The 21,708-nt window shown below is 37.2% G+C and overlaps 1 protein-coding gene across 6 annotated transcripts in view; it reads right to left on the bottom strand.

The window, feature by feature from the left end:
* PCMT1 (protein-L-isoaspartate (D-aspartate) O-methyltransferase) overlaps window positions 1-21,708 on the bottom strand; it is a 53,079-nt gene that overhangs the window by 22,524 nt on the left and 8,847 nt on the right. For all 6 annotated transcript variants that reach the window (XR_011502651.1, XR_011502649.1, XR_011502642.1 and 3 more), the window contains exons 2-3: window positions 17,732-17,836; window positions 16,212-16,243 (exon numbers count right to left, since the gene is read on the bottom strand). Coding sequence is in view for 3 of the 6 variants with exons in the window: in XM_014850626.3 (XP_014706112.1) it covers window positions 16,212-16,243; window positions 17,732-17,836 (137 nt within the window). In the remaining 3 variants the exon portion in view is untranslated. The remainder of the gene's footprint in view (window positions 1-16,211; window positions 16,244-17,731; window positions 17,837-21,708) is intronic.

Here is a 21,708-nt window from a genome sequence, read left to right as displayed (position 1 = left end):
GTGATTGCTTCCAAACATATTCACTCTATGCACATAAGCAAATACATATGCATTTTTTCATTTATTATATCTGGAAAGACCTTTTTTATCAATACTTAGCTTGTTCATTCTTTTTTATGGCTGAGGAGTATATTCTTGTATTGATGCATTACAATAACAAATACTATCCCTAATGAGAGAGATTTAAGTTAGCACCAATCTTCTATAACAAAAGAGATGAAACAATGTTAAAAGTATACCTGTAAGATAATATAATAATCTTTATAATAATCTTGTAAAACGTATCTATAGGATAAATTCCTAGAAGTGGAATTGAGGCTCAAGGATATACATCTTTATGTTTATAGGATATATACATTATATATCAAATAAAATCACATTGGTTATGCTTTGGACCAAACCAAGAAATAAAGCCTTCTCTACCCCATCTTCTTTATAAATTTACATTTCAGTGCTTTGTCAAAATACGAGGTTAGAATTAATAAATGTTATCTCAAAAGCTGTTGTTAAATGCCTGGTATGTTCATTATTGAAAATCATGAGACCCAGCAGCAACAAACACATTCACCACCAGACCTTGGTTGAGAAAAATATACATCCATGAATCCATAGCGATAATAAGTAAATACATACTTCTATACATACACAAATGGAGAATAAGGGAAAACTGTCTCCAACTGTTTTATAGATGAAATGATGAACTTAGAAAATCATCATTTGGCAACCATTTCAACAATAACTGATTCAGGCAAAAATCATAAATGGATGCTAAAACGAGGTGATTATCATTTGAGGAGTAACAGGATATTTAAATAACCTCACAAGTGTTTGCCCAAGGCACTCAATAATTACAAAAGGGGAAAAACAGTAACTATACAGCGGAGTGCATAAGAAAGTTCCTCAGTGGAGAAACCTGATACTATCTTAATCCGATGATCAAAGTTAACATCACCAATAATGGGACACAACAATGTCTGCTAAAATACATCTCTTCTGGGATATTCCAGGTAAAAATGTATAACTCATACCTAATCATGAAGAAACATCAGACAAACTTAAAACTGAGGGACATACTATAAAATAATTGGTCTATATTCATAAAAATTTTCAAGACTCTAAAAGAAAAGACTGATGAACTGTTCCAGATTTAAGAGGACCAAAAAAGATATAACAATGGAAACTCCTGATCTGCAATTTTCTTTTCCAATAAAGGTCATTCCTAGAACAATTGACGAAATCTAAATAAGGTCTGTAAATTGGCTAACAGTGTTGTATTAATATTAATTTCCTGATTTTGATAACTCTACTATGGTTATTTAAGAGAATGTCCTATTTTTAAAGGTAAAGAGCATTGTGTCCGAAAATTTCTCCCAAAGAGTTCACAGAAAAGGAACTATATATATTTCATGTGTGTGTGTATGTGTGTGTGTGTGAAGAGAGAGAGAAAGAATAAATGATAAAGCAAATGTAGTAAAATGGTAACATTTGGGGGATATGGACAAAAGATACTTGGGAATTATTTGCACCATTCTTACAACATTTCTGTAAGCCCAAAATTATGTCAAAATAAAAAAATAATTTTCAAATCATCATAAACAGGTAACGTTCAAAATGGAGGATAGAATGGAAACTCCTTACTCTGCAAAACCTATTCAGGTGGGGAGAACAAGAAAAAAAAAAGACTGGCAACAGCTGTTAGCTCAGGTGCCAATCTTCAAAAAAAAATAAAAATAAAAAGGGTAGGGGAGACTGTTAAAAGAGACTAAAAAGATGCAATGCATGGACTTTGTGTCCTGATTTAAGCAAACCAACTGTAAAAAAAAAGTTTTTGGCAGAGCAAAATGGTGGGGTGAGCTGACCCAGGACTCTCTTCCCTCCAAACTACAACAAAGGACTGGAAAAAAATTGAGTTTCAGCTAATAAACCCTAATGCCAGGACGTCAGACACCTACAGCACCAAAAAGATGGAGGACGGAGACCCTGCAGCAGACCTCGGAGGAGCTGGAACGGGGTAGGAGAGAACTTCACTCCCTCCCATAGAGACTGGGATCGCTGCCGCGGGTGCAGGAAGGAGCGGGGAAGGGGCCGTGTGACTGGGGGATCGTCCAGGACTCCTGCCACAGGTTCAGTGGAAACCCGCTGATGGGGGAAAGCTTCCGTGCACAGGAACCCTATAAACCCAGGGCCCCAGGAGACCAGAGAATAGAACTGACCCGAATGCAGATCGGCGCGTGACAAAAACAGTCCCTCCCCCCCCCCACCCCCCCCCACCCCCCCCGGCAAACTGTGCTGGGCGCCACCATCTTGCCCAAAATGGAGAGCTCAGAACGCACAGCTCTCGAACCCCATGTAGTGGCGACAGGCGGTAACTGCAAGTGAATTCCACCATCATGCGAAAAAGCTGCTCCTCTACCATCCAGCAATTTATAAAACCTCCAGACCAGAAGGAAAACAATAAAAACAGAGAATTAAGTCCTGAGGACTTGGAATTAGGTAAACTAAGTGATAATGAATTCAGAGCAGCTATAATCAAAAAAACTCAATGAGGTAGAGAGACAAAGAAACAAGCTGATGAGTTGTGGAATTACTTCACAAAAGAGATTGAAATTATAAAGAAGAATCAAACAGAATTACTAGAGATGAAAAACACAATGGACCAGATAAAACAGAATATAGATTCCCTGAACGCCCATGTAGACACCATAGAGGAGCAAATTAGCATAATCGAAGATAGACAGGCTGAATGGCTCCAGACAGAGGAAGAAAGAGAACTAAGAATTAAAAAGAATGAGGAAAATCGCCGAGAGATAGCGGATTCAATGAGGAGAAAGAATTTAAGGATCATAGGAATTCCCGAGAACGTGGAAAAGGAAAATGGAGCAGAAAGTGTGCTTAATGAAATTATAGAAGAGAACTTCCCAAATCTAGGGATTGAGGGAGAAATGTGTGTAGAGGAAGCTTTCAGATCTCCTAGATTTGTCAATGTAAAAAGACCTACTGCAAGGCAAAATGAAAGACAAAGAAAGAATACTCAGGGCAGCAAGACAGAAGAAAAGAAACTACAAAGGAGCTCCTATCAGACTTTCAGCAGATTTCTCTACAGAAACCTTACAAGCTAGGAAAGAATGGAGTGACATATTCAAAACTTGAAAAGATAAAAATCTTCAGCCAATAATACTCTATCCAGCAAGAATATCTTTCAGATATGAGGGAGAAATTAAATCTTTCCCAGACAAACAAAAGTTAAGGGAATTTGTACCAAAAGTCCTCCACTACAAGAAATCCTCAAGAAGGCTCTCATACCTGAAAAAAGAAAAAAGGGAGAAAGTGGTCAACAACCACAGAGTAGGGAGACAGATAGATAGAACCAGAATAGGATAGCAAATATTCAACTACAGCATTAGGATAAAGGTAAGGAAACTACCAAAGCAAAGACGATCTGATCACTCTAACTACAAACTCATAACACGAGTTGGAACAAGAAATGAAAACAATAATTTAGGAGGGGAAGAGCAAAGGGACTAAATCAGTCTAGGCCAAGTAAGTAAGAGACCACCAGAGAATAGACTATATTATACACGAGATTCTAAATACAAACTTCAGGGTAGACACTAAACTAAAAAACAGAACAGAGACACCAAACATAAATAAGGAAAAATCTAAGAAACACAGCATAAGAAATTGCAGTATTAAATGGGTAGGCTACAGCACACAGGAAGAGAAATGCAGGAAAACCAGATAATGAGGAACAGACTGACAGCATTAAGTCCACATGCATCAATAATCACTCTCAATATAAACGGATTGAACTCTCCAATAAAAAGATAGAGTGGCAAAATGGATTAAAGAACAAGATTCAACAATTTGTTGCCTCCAGGAAACACACCTCAGCCCCAAGGACAAACACAGGCTCAGAGGGAAGGGGTGGAGGACAATACTCCAAGCTAACAGCAAGCAAAAAAAAGCAGGTGTTGCAATTATTATATCAGACAAAGAGATTTCAAAATAAGACAGGTAGAGAGACACACACAGGGCCAGTATAGAATGATCAAAGGGACACTTCATCAAGAAGAAATAACGCTTGTAAATACCTATGCACCCAACATAGGAGCACCAAGGTTCATAAAGCAACTATTAACAGATCTAACGGAAGATGTTAAAAACAACACAATAATAGTAGGGGACCTCAACACCCCACTCACATCAATGGACAGATCATCCAGACAGAAAATCAACAAGGAAATAGTGGAGCTATACGAAAAACTAAAACAATTGGACTTAATAGACATATATAGATCACTTCACCCTGAAAGAGCTGAATACACATTCTTCTCAAGTGTGCACGGAACATTCTCAAGGATAGACCATATGTTGGGAAACAAGGCAAACCTCTACAAATTTAAAAAAATTGAAATAATAACAAGCATCTTCTCCGATCATAATGCTATAACGCTAGAAATTAATTACAAGAAAAAAGCTGAGAGAGGCCCAAAGACGTGTAGACTAAACAATACACTACTGAACAAGCAATGGATCATTGAAGAAACTAAAGAAGAAATAAAAAAATACCTGGAAACAAATGAAAATGACAACATGCCATACCAACTCATATGGGATACAGCAAAAGCTGTATTAAGAGGAAAATTCATCGCAATTCAGGCACATCTTAACAAACAAGAAAAATCCCAAATAAGCAATCTTAAACTACACCTAACTGAACTAGAGAAAGAAGAACACATAAAGCCCAAAGTCAGCAGAAGGAGAGAAATAATAAAAATCAGAGCAGAAATAAATGCTATTGAAACTAAAAAGGCCGTAGAAAGGATCAATGAAACAAAGAGCTGGTTCTTTGAGAAGATAAATAAAATTGACAAACCCCTAGCCAAACTTACAAAGAAAAAAAGGGAGAAAGCTTAAATAAACAAAATCAGAAATGAAAGAGGAGAAATAACAACAGACTCTGCAGAAAGACAACAGATTATAAGAGAATACTACAAAAAACTATATGCCAATAGAATGGACAACCTAGAGGAAATGGATAAATTCTTGGACTCCTACAATCTCCCAAAGCTCACTCAAGAAGAAGCAGACAATTTGAATAGACCAATCACAAGGAAAGAGATTGAAACAGCCATCAAAAGCATCCCAAAGAATAAAACCCCAGGACCAGATGGCTTTCCTGGGGAATTCTACCAAACTTTCAGAGAGGATTTAATACCTATCCTTTTCCAGCTATTCCAAAAAGTTAGGGAGGATGGAACACTTCCTAACACATTCTATGAGGCCAACATCAGGCTAATACCAAAGCCTGACAAGGACACCACGAAAAAAAGAGAACTACAGGCCAATATCGCTGCTGAACATAGATGCAAAAATTCTAAACAAAATTTTGGCAACCAGAATTCAGCAATTCATCAAAAGGATCATAAATCATGATCAGGTGGGATTTATATCAGGGACACAGGGATGGTTCAACATCCGCAAATCAATCAACGTGATACACCACATCAACAAACTGAGGGATAAAAACCACATGATCATCTCAATAGATGTAGAGAAGGCATTTGACAAGATCCAACAGCCATTTATGATAAAAACTCTGAACAAAATGGGCATAGAAGGAAACTACCTCAATATAATAAAGGCCATATATGACAAACCCACAGCCAACATCATACACAATGGGCAAAAACTGAGCTCCATCCCCCTGAAAACAGGAACGAGACACAGATGCCCTCTATCACCACTCTTCTTTAACATAGTACTGGAGGTCCTGGCCAGAGCAATCAGGCAAGAAAAAGGAATAAAAGGAATCCAAATAGGGAGGGAAGAAGTGAAACTCTCACTGTTTGCAGATGACATGATCTTATATATAGAAAACCCCAAAGAATCCATTGGAAAACTCTTAGAAGTAATCAACAACTACAGCAAAGTTGCAGGGTATAAAATTAATTTGCATAAATCAGTAGCATTTCTATATTCTAATAATGAACTAACAGAAAAAGAACTCGAGAACACAATACCATTCACAATAGCAACAAAAAGAATAAAATACCTCAGGGTAAATTTAACTAAGGAAGTGAAGGACCTATATAATGAAAATTACAAGGCCTTTCTGAGAGAATTGGATGACGACATAAGGAGAAGGAAAGACATTCCATGTACATGGATTGGAAGAATAAACATAGTTAAAATGTCCGTTCCACCTAAAGCAATCTACAGATTCAATGCCATCTTAATCAGAATCCCAATGACATTCTTTACAGAATTAGAACAAAGAATCCTAAACTTCATATGGGGCAACAAAAGACCCCGAATTGCTAAAGCAATCCTGAGAAAGAAGAACAAAGCTGGAGGCATCACAATCCCTGACTTCAAAACATACTACAAAGCTACAGGAATCAAAACAGCATGGTACTGGCACAAAAACAGGTGCACAGATCAATGGAACAGAATTGAAAGCCCAGAAATAAAACCACACATCTATGGACAGCTTATCTTTGACAAAGGAGCTGAGGGCCTACAATGGAGAAAAGAAAGTCTTTTCAACAAATGGTGCTGGGAAAACTGGAAAGTCACATGTAAAAGAATGAAAATTGACCATTCTTTTTCACCATTCACCAAAATAAACTCAAAATGGATCAAAGACCTAAAGCTGAGACCTGAAACCATAAGGCTTCTAGAAGAAAATGTAGGCAGTACACTCTTTGACATCAGTATTAAAAGGATCTTTTCGGACACCATGTCTTCTCAGACAAGGGAAACAAGAGAAAGAATAAACAAATGGGACTTCATCAGATTAAAGAGCTTCTTCAAGGCAAATGAAAACAGGATTGAAACAAAAAAAAAAACAGTAACTGGGAAAAAATATTTGCAAGTCATATCTGACAAAGGCTTAATATCCATAATATATAAAGAACTCTCACAACTCAACAACAAAAAATCAAACAACCCAATCAAAAAATGGGCTGGAGACATGAACAGACATTTCTCCAAAGAAGATACATGGATGGCCAAAAGGCACATGAAAAGATGCTCATCATCGCTGATCATCAGGGAAGTGCAAATCAAAACTACACTAAGATATCACCTTACACCCATTAGAATGACAAAAATATCTGAAACTAATAGTAACAAATGTTGGAGAGGTTGTGGAGAAAATGGAACCCTCATACACTGCTGGTGGGAATGGAAACTGATGCAGCCACTATGGAAAACAGTATGGAGATTCCTCAAAAAATTAAAAATAGAACTACCAAACAATCCAGCCAATCCACTACTGGGTATCTATCCAAAGAGCTTGAAGTCAGCAATCCCAAAAGTCCTACGCACCCCAACGTTTATTGCAGCATTATTTACAATAGCCAAAACATGGAAGCAACCTAAGTGCCCAGCAGCAGACAAATGGATAAAGAAGATGTGGTACATATATACAATGGAATACTACTCAGCTGTAAAACAGAACAAAATCATTCCATTTGCAATAACATGGATGGACTTTGAGGGAATTATGTTAAGTGAAATAAGCCAGATAGAGAAGGATAATCTCTGTATGACTCCACTCATATGAGAAATTTAAAAATGTGGACAAAGAGAACAGATTAATGGCTACCAGGGGAAGGGTGGGGTGGGGGGTGGGCGCAAAGGGTGAAGTGGTGCACCTACAACACGAATGACAAACATTAATGTACAACTGAAATCACACAAGATTGTAACCTATCATTAACTCAATCAAAAAAAAAGTTTTTGAAACAGTTGGCAAAGTTTGAACATGGACTAGGTACACAATAATATTAAGGAAAATTGTTAGGTATGAATATGGTATTGTGGTTGTATTTTTTTTCGAGGATTGTGTGTGTGTGTTTGTGAGGAAGACTGGCCCTGAGCATCTGTTGCCAATCTTCCTTTTTACTTGAGGAAGATCGTCCCTGAGCTAAGATCTGTGCCATTCTTTATCTATTTTGTATGTAGGATGCCACCACAGCATGGCTTGATGACTGGTGTGCAGGTCCGCACCCAGGATCCAAACTAGCAAACCCTGGGCTGCCAAAGCAGAGCAATGCAAACTTTGTGGCTATATTTTTAAAGTCTTTCAGATTTATACTGAAGTATTTAGGAGTGAAATTATATTATATTTGGGATTTGCTTTAAAATACTTCAGCAAGAGAGAGTTGGAGAAAAGAAGATTAGCAAAGTGTGGTTAATTATTCAAGCTGGTGATGGTTACATGAGGGTTCATTGTACTATTCTACTTGTGTGTGCAGTGTCAGAAATTTTCCACATCAAAAAGTTTAAAAAAAAAAAAAAGAAGCTAAGGATATCTTTTCCCACAACTAAGATAAGAAGGGGAGATGGCCTTTAATAGATGCAGCCTCATATAATCCAAGGGTTCCCAAACTGTGTTCCAAAAAGTCACTGAGGTTCCACAAGAATCCCGTTAGGATAACACACAAATACAGATTGGTGGGCGGGTGTGTTTTGGGAAAAGAATCATAAAAAAAGTATCAATTTTTCATGTATATTCTTTTGCAAAGAGGTTATTGCCTAAAGAGTGAAAACCACTCGTACTATGAAAAAGAATCCTGGATTAAACATCAAAAGTACTGGATGCCACTGGTTCTGTATTTATTAGCCCCATGACATGGGAAATTATGTTTACCTCATTGTTTTTCAGTTTCCAAGTCATTAAAATGGAGAGAAAAAAGTTGTTCCTATCCTGCCTTCTCCACAGAAGTATCATTGTGGATAAAAGTGATGACGTATTAAAGTGTCTTATAAATTCTAAAGATTTACAAATAGAAGGTATAATATTTACATCAATGAAAATTCAACCATCACAGCATGATCACCTGTTGCTGCTACTCTTTAAAGTACTTCAAAGTCATTTATAAAATTAAAATTAACAATTAATTGATCTTTTACTTCCATTTAGTATACTCTTAGCAAACTCTTAGGAAATCTTGCATATAACGGTCAATCAGTGGCTTCCCTCTCTTGCTTGGTTTGAGAACGAAACAACTTGGTGAATCAAAAAAATCTGGTTAATGCCCTCTTTTCCCTCTCCTCTTGTTATCCTGTCCCATCTCTTCCCTTTAGGAACAAATCGATCCTAAGGCCACCAAGTTGGGCTGAGCAAGGCAGCCGCCCACACCCAGGTGGCAGAGAGGGTAGCCGCCATGTGTAGTTAGAAGGGTGAGAGCCCAAGCAGGATGAGGAGGGCACCTGCATTCACACGGGGGAGTGGACCAAAACAGGAGTCAGAACCCAGGCTAGGTGAGGAGGGTGTCTGCATGGCACGGTGGATCAGCGCCAGGCGTCAGAGCATGAATGATGAAAGGGGGCGTATGGGAGGGGGGTAATGACGGTAGAGGGAAATTGGGGAATTGATCAAATAAATAAATATATTAAGGAAAAAGAAAGGAACCAAGTTGCACACTGTCAAAAAAGGAAGTTAAATATGGAAAGGGAAAAGATACAAAACTATGAATATAAACTGATATAAATAAATAAATAAGGAGCAGACATGCACATGATCTCAAAGTACTCCCTCACAAAATTAATTACAAAAGCCAAAAAGAGCAACTCTATAGTGGAGAAGACTGGCAGACACCACCTTAATGAACTGAATATCATCTGTAACAGGACAAATCAAAATTGGACACTCTCCAATAGGATAATGAGAACTCAGCATCACTCCGGTGGCATTCCCACCAAAGAGGCATAACCTGAATCTAATCACAAGAAAACATCAGACAACCCAAATAGAAGGACATCAACTAAATAACTGGCCTGCATTCTTCAAAAGAGTTAAGGCCATGAAAGTCAAAGAAAGGCTGAGGAGCTGTTCCAGATTGAAGAAGACTAAAAGAGGAGTGATTCTGCACTGGGCCCTTTTGCTACAGAGGACATCACAGGAACAACCTGAGAGGAGTGTGAAGATTAGACGGTAGTAATGCACCAAGGTTCGTGTATTTGTTCTGATGGTTATATTGTGGTCATACAAGAGAAGGTCCCTGTTTAGAGGAAATACACCCTGAAGTATCCAAGGTGACGGGGCACCATTTCAGCAACTTATTCTCAAATAGAGTAAAGAAAGAAAGGTTCTTGATACTGTACTTGCCACTTTTTTGTAAGTTTGAGACTGTTTCAGATTTTTTTTAAATAATCTTTTTTTTATTGAGGAAAAAACTGACATATAACACTGCAAGTGTACAACATAATGATTCAATATTTGTACAGACAGTGAAAGGATCACCACAATAAGTCCAGTTAACATCTGGAGAGTTAATTTTTTTTTTCTTCTAGGAACTTTTACGGTTTACTCTCTTAGCAATTCTCAAATACACAATAATGTATTATTAACCATAGTCATTATGCTCTACACTACACCCCCATGACTTATTCATCTTATACTGTAGTTTGTACCTTTGACCCCCTACACCCAACCTTAGCTTTCTTAGATGTTTCAAAATGGGACAGTGCAATACCATCTCTGAATCATCACTATAAACATCAACCAGCGGAGCAACAAAGTGCTAGTTAATGAGGTTTCTAAGAGACACGTTGGATTAATTAACTTTTACTGAGGAAGCTGCCCGGGCATCCTATTTAGTTAAAGCGACTGCTCTTAGACAAGAGGGTTAGCCTGAAAGATGGAGTCTCTATGGAGAGAGAGAGTTTGTGGACTTTTGCAGGAAGAAGACCTGTAGCTTTCATCAGATTCTTAAAATGATCAGTACTCCCTGAATTTCCGTTAAGAAGAAAACATACATATCACACCATAAGAAAATGGAAGTAATCAAAGAAACAAAGTAACTCCTATAATACCAGGTTTTTCTGAATCCAGAAATCAAAGAACTAGAAGGGACCTCTTTAAGGTGGCAAACCCCAATTTATAGGAAGTACTGTTTCAACTTATTTCAAAAGAAACTCAGGAATATTTTTCTTTATGGTATAAAAAAGTATTTTTCTTTTCTTGTATAAGATTTTTTTTTAAAAGAGACCTATGTCAACTTATTATTAAAGTCCTATTCAGATTTAAAATGTCAAGGCTTCAATAATATTTATTAGCTTTTTGCATGCTTTTATCACTATAGCCAATATTTTCCTAGATAACCCATGCTCATCTCTAAATCTAAACAGGTTTTTAAAAGTTCATTTTTATAATTATGAAAAATTTCAAACCCATCGAAAAAGTGGAAATACAATGAACCACCTTTTCTCCTCATTAGTCACCAACTGTTTATATTGTGCCATAGTGTTTTACCAAATCATCTGAAAATAGGCTGTACACGTAATGATACTCCACTCCTGAATACTTCAGCACGCATCAGCCAAAAAGACCTAAGACATCTTCCTTTGCAACCACATCACCACTACCACACTCAAGATAACTATCAATTTAGTATTATCATACTCAAATTTCCTCAAATGTCCCCAAAATGTCCTTTATAGGTATTTTCTCCCCAATCCACTCAAGGTTCATGCATTACATTTGCCAATGTAGGATATTCTCCCTGCAACTCTCCTCCACCTACCACTTCTTTCTGTTCTTGAGAACACTGACTGCCAGGAGTCCTGTCTGGCTGTCTGCATAATACCCCACATTCTAGATGTGTCAGTCTCCTCACGGTTAGATTCAGATCAAAGACTTTTAGCAAGAACCCCACACAGGGCTTGCTGGGCGCCTCCCATTGCATCACATCAGGAAGCAGAGACTGTTGGACCATCTCACTACTGGGCTTGCCAAGCCCAACCACTCAGTAAATGTGGTGACCACTACATCACTCTGTTTTCAAGGCGTATTTTTCTCTTCATAATTAATATGTAATATGTAGAATAATAATTTGAGACTACATGACTATTTTTCCCCAATAACCTCACTCTTAATGGTTTTAGATTAATTGATCTTTGCCTAATTCAATTATTACACTGATAACTACAAAACAGTGATTTTTCAAATTCTATTATTCCTTCCACATTTATTAATTGACATTCTTCTGGTTTTTATTTTCTCCCTTTCTTTTTTTAAAAAAAACCTCTATGGATTCATGGATTTTTTATTTCTTAATTCACTATGTTACAATCCATTATCTTCATTATCTATTATTTTTTGATTCTCAAATTGTCTCCAATTTGGCCTCTGGAAGTCTCTTCAAATCCACTCCTATATCTTTCTGATATTACCCCATTAGCCTTTGAGTACTTGCTTACTTTCCAACATTTAGTCACTTCTCCAAGGAGCTCCTGTTTCTTTTAGTGAGAAATGGTGTCTAGGATTCAGTATCTGGATGTTAAGTGTGCTCACTGCTACCAGGATTCCATTTTCACAGGTTGCTTTTAATCTCTTGCCACTGCATATATCCTATTTTTCTTTAATTAAGACTTTGGAAAATATTCCAGGGTCATAGTTACTTCCAAGCCTGTGATTTTAAGGTTCAATAAACGCAGAACTCATGTTTCTTTGCTCCTCACTTTGTTTCTCTTCTAACACTTCTAAGATCTATGCAACAAGATCACAACTGCCTGTCCATATAATAAGATTAATGCTATTCTATCTGTGTCACATCCTGGCTCACAGGCATCAAAGGATGTTGTAGGCTTATTGTTTGCATACACATACACCGACATACATACAGATGTCCTATGTGATTACATACACACATATAAATACACACATTTTCCTTATTAAAAGACATAGGTTACCAGAAAACGCAAGTGATTAAAAATTTACCCTTTCTGGAAGGAAATTCTCATACAAGCTATGACACAGATGAACCTTGAGGACGTGACATTAAGTGAAATAAAGTAGTCACAAAAAAAACAAATACTGTATGATTCCCTTATGAGGTACCTAGAGTAGTCAAATTCATAGAAACAGGAAATAGAATGGTGGTTGACAGGGGTGGGGGGAGAATTATTGTTGAATGGGTACAGAGTTTTAGTTTTGCAAGATGAAAAGAGTTCTGGAGATTGGTTACACAACCCTGTCAAGGTACTCACCCCTACTGAGCTGTACACTCAGAAAATGGTTAAGATGGTAAACTGTACATTATGTGCGATATACCAGAATAAAAAATTTAAAAACACATCCTTTTCAAAAATGAAACTACAAACAACCCATCTAAGAAATGGAAAGGGATGTGAACAGACATTTCTCCAAAGAAGATATACAAACGGTTGATAAGCACACGAAAAGATGCTAAACATCATTATCATTAGGGAAACACAAACTAAAACCACAATAAGATACCACTTCACAGCTACTGGGATGGATAAAATAAATAAAACGTTCAATTACAAGTGTTGACACGGAAGTGGAGAAATTGGAAACCTCATACAGTGCTGGTGGGATTGTAAAATGGTGCAGCCACCTTGGAAAACAGTTTGGCAGTTCCTCAAAATGTAAAACACAGAATTACCATATGACCTAGCAATTCTACGTCTAATACCCAAGAGAACTGAAAATATACACACACAAAAAAATCTGTATTCTAATGTTCATAGTGGCATTATTCTTAGTAGCTAGAAAGTAAAATAAACAAAAATGTGGCATATCCATACAATGGAATATTATTTGGCAATAAAAAGAAATCAAGTACTGATGCATGCTACAACATAGATAAACCTTGAAAATATTGGGCAAAATATAACAAGCCAGTCACAAAAGGCCATACCTGGTATGAGTCCACTTGTGTGAAATGTCCACATTAGACATAGAAACAAAAAGCAGATTACTAGTTACCAGGACCTTGGCAGAATAAAGAATGGGAATTGACTGCTAATAGGTATAGGGTTCCTTTTTTAGAGTGATGAAAATGTTCTGAAATTAGATAGTGGTGATGCCTGCACAACTCTGAGTAGACTAAAATCCATACAACTGCCTATTTTAAAGAAGGGAATTTTATAGTGTGTCAGTTATATCATAATAAGCTGTCACTTTTGTTTAAAAATGCACTCTTTGCCATGGAGTTACTGCCATACTTTGTTTGGCAGTGAATGGGGGACTCAGCACCAAGCTTGAGGGAGAAAAAAATATTCACGCAGTATTTCCCTTAATACCTGAAAACACATCCCTTCAACTTCCCAAACACGTTGGGTACCAATTCTCCAAAATAAATCCCAGGATTAAATGAACACTTCTACATAAATCTTTTGTTTTAAGTAGTAGCTCAAACCGCTCACAGGGATGTTGAGACTATAACTTTTTTTAAATCATTAATTTCTTTGAATAGGTAATGTACAAAAAAGCCATTCCTATTCCATGGTTTAAAAGAAATGAACGAAAAGAAAAAAGAAATTGATAACAGAGAGGTTATAGAGCGAAAAGTAGATTTCACTTCCACTACTACCCCTCCAATCATCTAATTCTCTGCCTTAGCAGAAATCATTTTTAGTTTTCATGCCTATGGGAAGACATGTGTGTGGATATTTGGTTTTTGTATATTATACAACACTCCAAATACTCGTCTGCACTCTACTTTTATACTTAATATTCTCAAAGATCTTGCCATATTCATACTTACAGAGCTTCCTCATTTAACAGCTTCACAGTATTTCACTGTATGGATGTACTATAATTTATTAACCATCCACTACTGGTGGGCTATTAGTGACTACTGGAGTTTTTTTGCTACTATAAATAATGTGCCAATGAACATCTTTAGTCATTTTGCACTTGTGCAAATATACTACCGGATAAATATCTTGAAATAAAACTGGAGACTCTAAGGTATATTTATTTCACATTTTACAGATATTGCCAAATTGTCTTCCAAAAACACTATCAATTTACTCTCCCATCATAAAAAGCATGTGACTGCCATCTTCTGCTTTCTGATACAAAGTATCAAACTTTTTTTTTTTTGGAGAAAGATTAGCCCTGAGCTAACATCTGCCACCAATCTTCCTCTTTTCACTGAGGAAGACTGGCCCTGAGATAACATCCATGCCCATCTTCCTCTACTTTATATGTCGGATGCCTACCACAGCATGGTGTGCCATGTGGTGCAATGTCTGTACCCAGGAGCCGAACCAGAGAACCCCGGGCCGCCGAGAAGCGGAACGTGAGAACTTAACTGCTGTGCCACCGGGCCAGCCCCCAAACTATCAAACTTTTTAATCTGATAGGTGAAAAATGGTCCTTCACTATAGTGCTAATTTGCAATTTACTAAATATAAGTGAAGATGACATCTTTTCATTTGTTTAAATGCCAACGTCATTTGTATTTCTTTTTCTATTAACTATCATCCTTGTACTTTACCCATTTTCTTTTGGGCTTACTAGTCTTTTACTTGCTAATTTACGGGATACACAGGCTTACGTGTGTGTGTGTGTGTGTGTGTGTGTGTGTGTGTGTGTGTGTATGGAAATCTGCCCTATGCTGTCATATGTATTACATATATTTCTTCAGTTTTTCTTCTTTTAATTTTGCTTGCAATATTTTTTCTCTGCAAAAATACCAAATTTTTATGTTGCAAAATACATTAGGTTTTTTAATGGCTTCTATGTCTTTTTTCATGTTTAAACAGTTGTTTCTATTTAGTGTTTATAAATAATTTTCCTATATTTTTCTTCTGGTATAATTATCAGTTCACTATATGTGTAGAATTTGTTTTAGTATACAGAAGGCTTTAAGTTTAAATAAGAGCTTCTCCAACCCCAAACACTTGCAGAGAATCAGAAAAGCTATTGTTCTTGTCACAAAAAACCAACAGAGTACTCATTCAAATAACTGACATTTAAAACTGAAGAAAATTCCCAACAGATTAAAAGTGCCAGATAACTTGAAATAGGTCCTTCTCAAAGTTCTACTGCTTCCTAGCTGCTATACTTGACCAGTTCCTAGCGAATTTTCCAAATAAAATATGAAATAATATTCAACTTGAGATTTCTATATGCCTGTTATATTATTTAAAATATTTTCTCCCTTAATTAACTCATCACTAAATAATCTTTCATATCCAATTTTTTTACATTAGATACTAATGACAACCTGCAAAAACTTAAGTGACAGTTTCTACCATGAAGAGTTCCTTGTAGATACCACGCATTAAGAATAAGATGCTCATTATCAATTTACACAATTCACAGATGATAAAATTGATATACTTGAAAGTTTAAAACTTTATTTAAACCTTTTTTATTGAAGAAAGTGATCTTACAGGAAAAACGTGATCCACTTGTACCCGAATGACCAAAGTTAACTTACCATGTGTGGAGCACTGATTGTGGCCTGGAAACCTGCAAAAGAAGATGAGAACTACTGATACACGCAGCTGCAAAAACCCACCGAATACTCCACGTCCTTCTTTTCCTAACATCCATAATTTATTTTCCATAATAATTGTTTTCATTTTTATGATCTCAAAAAAATAAAACTTTATTTGGTACTTTAGGGTACTGTCATGCAGCAGTTAGAATCAGAAAACACAATCACGCCAAAGGCTAAGGTGCTCGTCTGGTGCAGCAGTCCCACTGCTCCTGAAAATCCCTTCTCTCATGGAGTTAGCTAAGAAAGCAAGAATTTCAATTAAGTTGAGTTGACAAATTTATGACTTGTTTTCTCTTCAGATTTACAAAAAGAAAATAAGTTTCCACATATAATAGGTAAGCAAAATGCCTGCAAAATTAAATTGCTTCGTTATTTCTCACAACTTAAAAAAAGGAGCAGCTGGCATCACAGTAGCTTAAGGCACTAAGAAACCACGGCAATTTACTCTTCTCGCTGCCACCTGACGGTAATCCATATAACCTTTGCCTAGTTTTTAGCTTTTAGTTGTTTTTCTTCCAGTGTTGCTTTCTCAAAGTCCTTTACCTGCGTCTGCGTCTGAACAATCTTCACTGAGCGGTGGTAGCAGGTGCCTTCGGGGTTCAGAAGCTCCCCAGGATCTCCTCTGCCAACTGTGTAAAGCGCTCCAACACAAGACGGCAGGCAGCTGGCCAACAGAATCCCGAGGTGCTTCTAAGCCTCAAAGGCACCCACTGCCAAGGCTCAGCAGCTCAGCAAAACCTGCTTCAGGAGAAGGAGTTAAATACGGAACTTTCTGAAAACAAGCAAAAGCCAAAAAGTCAGGGCAGGTGAAGCAGAGAAGTCAATAAAAACTGACACTGATTTCCTTTAGTACTGACTTTAAAAACTGATGCTAATACAAAACAACCACCTTAGTCAATATTAAGGCCCCTAAAGAAAACTCGGCACTCAGCTTAAACTGTAAGTTTTCATTAAAAGTATATTTTAAGGGGCCAGCTCCATGGCATAGTGGTTAAGTTTGACGCCCTCCACTTTAGCAGCCCAGGTTTCCAGGTTCAGATCACAGGAGCAGACCTACAACACTCGTCAGCCATGCCATGGCAGCAACCCAAGTATAAAGTAGAGGAAAACTGGCCCAGATGTTAGCTGGGGCAAATCTTCCTCAAGCAAAAAGAGGAAGACTGGCCCAGATGTTAGCTCAGGGAAAATCTTCCTCAGCAAAAAAAAAAAAGTATATTTTAAGAAAAACTGCTTTAAAAAATCTACATGTTATATATTGTTTGAGAAAATAGAAAAGATACTCCATATACAATATCATTTTATCAAAATGGATATGTTTGGTATTATGAAACTTACTAAGGCATAAAATTCAAACTTTTAAGGTAAAAATAAATATCTGTGTTCCAGCCTATTTCTATCTAGAAAAATTAAAGAGTAAAGGAGTAAAAATGTGACATTTTCAGAAATCCAAAGCTTACCTATTGATTGTGGAGAATCCATATAAGGGTTACATTTTGCATAGTGGGAGCGGTCTGTGGCCAGCATGACTTCAAAAACTTTATCTGTCTTGATGATTCCATTTTCTGAAATGAATGAGACAAATATTTTAGGCTGATAGTGAGATGATCAGAGGTATTTCAGAATAATCACTCTGGCTGCTTGTAGATCGGAGTGGAAGAGAGCAAAACTGGAAGTTGTTGCAAGGGCCCAGGTAATCACAACCTGGTCTGCAATGATGACAGTAAGGATGAAGAAAAGTAGAAGGATGTGAGTTATATTTAGTAGGTAACACACACCTGACTGACTAGATTTAGAGGAGGGAGGGGGGTAACGGTTGAGATGCTCATGTCATAGACTGATTGCAGAAATCCTGGAGAAGTAGCAGAGTTAAGGAGGAAAAGGACAACTTATTTATTCGGTTAGCGTTATGGACCATACAAATAGAGATATTCAGCAGTCAGCTGAACACATGGACCTGGGGCTCAGAAAAGAGACCTAGGAAAGAGATCTAGATTTCGAGTTATATAGATAGCAACTGAAGCAAGAGAAGTGAACTAAAGTGGCCAGGGAAGAACACACAGAGAAGAGAGACAAAAGCAAACGTTTAAGAGATACGCAAAGGAAGTGGAGCCCTCAAAGATTGTGACAAGGAGCAGCCACAGAAGTGGATGAAAATCAACCAGATAAACTGTTACAGAGCCCAAAAGGAACCAATTTTTCAAGAACGAAAGCAAGATCAATAATATATATATTTGGCTCCCCCAACTGTCAACTCTTTGAGGTTAAATATAAGATGTTAAACTCCAATAACTCTCATGGTCTCATGTGTACACTTACTATTCAATAAAGCCCTTATTAACTCCCTCAATACGTTTATTGACTATCTATACATACCAGACAGAGTGCTACATGCTTAGGATTATAAGAATAAGCAAGATAGCATTGTTCCTGTCCTCACAGATCTAAGATCTGTAAGATTAAATGTATGAACTTGACTTTATTCAGAAATAAAATTTTTTAGCCAAAACATCCTTTGCTTGATTTGGCTACATTATGAAGGACTATTTTAAAATGAGATTCAATAAAAGCATCACATGAAGTTTAAAATATTTATGCAAACTAATTTAATTTACTCATCAACTGTGTAGCTTCCAGGTTCTAGAGGGAAATGATAGCCACCAGAATCTGAATTTCTCCAAACAGCTGCTCAAAAAGCCTAAAGCTAAAATCAAGAAGGGCAAATACAAAACCACACACGACCCACGCTTTCACATTACTAGGAGGCAGAGAATATCTAGACTTCAAATTACCTGTAAGTAGAAAATTAAATAACAAATCCACTAAAGCTCCTACTATTGCTGCAAGTCTGTGAGTACAGAAAGCAAGGGTAGTGGGTGAGGTTTAAGAGACTCCAAGAGGGGCCAGCCTGGTGGCACAGTGGTTAAATTCATGTGCTCTGTTTCACTGGTTTAGGGTTCGTGGCTTCGGATCCCAGTGGCGGACCTACACACAGCTCATCAAGCCATGCTATGGAAACGTCCCACACACAAAATAGAGGAAGACTGGTGCAGATGTTAGCTCAGAGCCAATCTTCCTCACCAAAAAAAAAAAAAAAAGAGAGATACTCCAAGGGAAAAAAGCAGGCGGCAGCAGGGGACACAGAGGAAGTACATACAAAATCATTCCCAAAAAGAGGAAGTACCACACTACGTAGTAAAATACTGAACGCAGGTCTAGCACTTGGAGGTTCACAGCACTGGCCACAAAGAAGGAACTTAAAATTCTAATCCTGTGTGTACAACCAAGAGAAACAAAACTGTACGTCCACACAAAAACTTGTACACAAACGTTCATAGTAGCATTATTCATAAGAGCCAAAAAGTGGAAACCCAAATGTCCCTCCAGTGATGAATGGATAAACAAAATGTGGTATAACCATACAATGGAATATTAAGTCATAAAAAAGAATGAACATTGATTCATGCTACCACATGAATGAACCTTGAAAACGTTATGCTAAGTGAAAGGAGCCAGTCACAAAAGACCACATATTGTATGGTTCTATTTAATGAAATGTCCAGAACAGGCCAGTTTGTAGAGACAGAAAGTAGATTAGCAGCTGCTTATGGTCAGGGGTTAAGGGAACAGAAGGGTGAAACAGGGTATTTTTCTGAGCTAATGAAAATGTTGACTTAACCATAGTAACGGCTGCACATATCTGTGAATATTTTTTTAAAAACCACTAAACTTTACAATTTAAATAGGTGAATTATATGGTAGGAATTACACGTTAGCAAAACTGTTTAAAAAAAAATTGAGTGGAACTGGAGGTGGCAAGCACAAGAAGCACTGCTTCCGAGGGGGAATCAGATAAACAGGGAAAGGATGGTGCCTCTTGATGTGGCAACGAAATGAAAGGAGGAAGAAAACTAAGGAACCTGCAGAAACAAAACAGCAACAAGATATGTCGACTCCTCCCCTTCTCCCGCCACTACTACCATCATTACCATCACGCATTAAAGAAACTGCAAGTCACTATGCTGACAAAAAGGGCTCTTGAGCTGCGTCCACAAAATACCTAAAAATAGGAAAAAAATGAAAACAAAAACCAACTCCATTCAAAGTTACTGTAAAAAGAAAACAAAATGCAAATCAAAACATTTCAGCTGATTAGACAGAACCAATATTTAAAACTATGTTCTGAGAAAACTTAGAAGTAAAAGTATTACCAGACACAATTAACTTCAAGAGATACACTAATAAAACTATCAGATTTTAAAGGCAAGGAAAAAAATCCTTGGAAACTCAAGGCCAAAAGATCAAATTATCTAATAAGAGTAAAAAAAAAAAAAAAAAATTAGGCAACCATCAGGCTTCTTAAAGGCAACGTTCAAAGCAAAGCAAGAATGAAGCAGTATTTTCAATAAATTCAAAGAAAGAAAGTACAAGTCAACAATAAAAAGGAGCAATCCACTGATGCACCCAACAAAATGGATGAATCTCAAGACCACTAATCTCAGTGAAAGAAGCCAGACAAGGCAACTATACACTATAAGATTCCATTTATAACAAACTCTGGCCAATCTGTGGTTGTCAAGGGTTGGGGGCAAAAGGAGGAGATTAATTGCAAAGGGGCATGAGGGAACTTTTTGAGTAAAAGAAACATTCTGTATCAGAAATCAGCAAACTTCTGTAAAGGTCCACGTAGTAAATATGTTATGCTTTGTAGGCTACACAGTCTCACTGCAAGTACTCAGCTCTGCTGATGGAGTGCAAGACCACCACAGACAGCACTAACAAAGCGGCGTGGCTGCACTAAAAGAAGCCTCTACTAGAAATAGGCGGCACGCCAGATGCGGCTTGTGGGCTATAGTTTGTTGATCCCTGTTCTATATCATTAGGGTCATGGTTACAGAACTATATTTGCCAAATTTTTCAAATTATAATCTTAAAATTGGTGAATTTTTAGGTAAATTATACCTCAATAAAGCTGATTTATTTAAAGTGTAAGCCAAAGATTTTATACCCAGTCAAGCTGTCCTTCAAATACCAAGGTTACAGAAAAAACATTTTGAATGTGCAATAACTCCAGGAATGTTGTACACAAGCCCTTCCTGAGGAACCTTCTAGAGGATGTGCTTCATCTAAACAAGGGATAAGCAGGGATACACCAGCAAAGGACACAGACCCAATTGTAGCGCAAAGACTAAAATACAGAGTAGAGCCTTGGGTGGAATAATACTACTTAATGTTATACATTCTGACAAAGTAGCAAGAATGCAACTAAAAACAACAGGAAGAGAAAAAAGGGAAACGCAGAATTAGACCATTGTCACACAGGCCATAAGAGGAATCAAAGGTTACCATTGAATACTGACTGACCAGATAGTAAATATTTAAGAAAAAGATGGTTTAAGGACACTATAAAAGGTATAAATACAAATCCTCCAAATAA

The sequence above is a fragment of the Equus asinus genome, chromosome 1, assembly GCF_041296235.1.
Source record: "Equus asinus isolate D_3611 breed Donkey chromosome 1, EquAss-T2T_v2, whole genome shotgun sequence".
Lineage (NCBI taxonomy): Eukaryota > Metazoa > Chordata > Mammalia > Perissodactyla > Equidae > Equus > Equus asinus.
The sequence above is the reverse complement of the archived record's forward strand: the minus strand, read 5'-3'. Positions and strand labels throughout refer to the sequence as shown.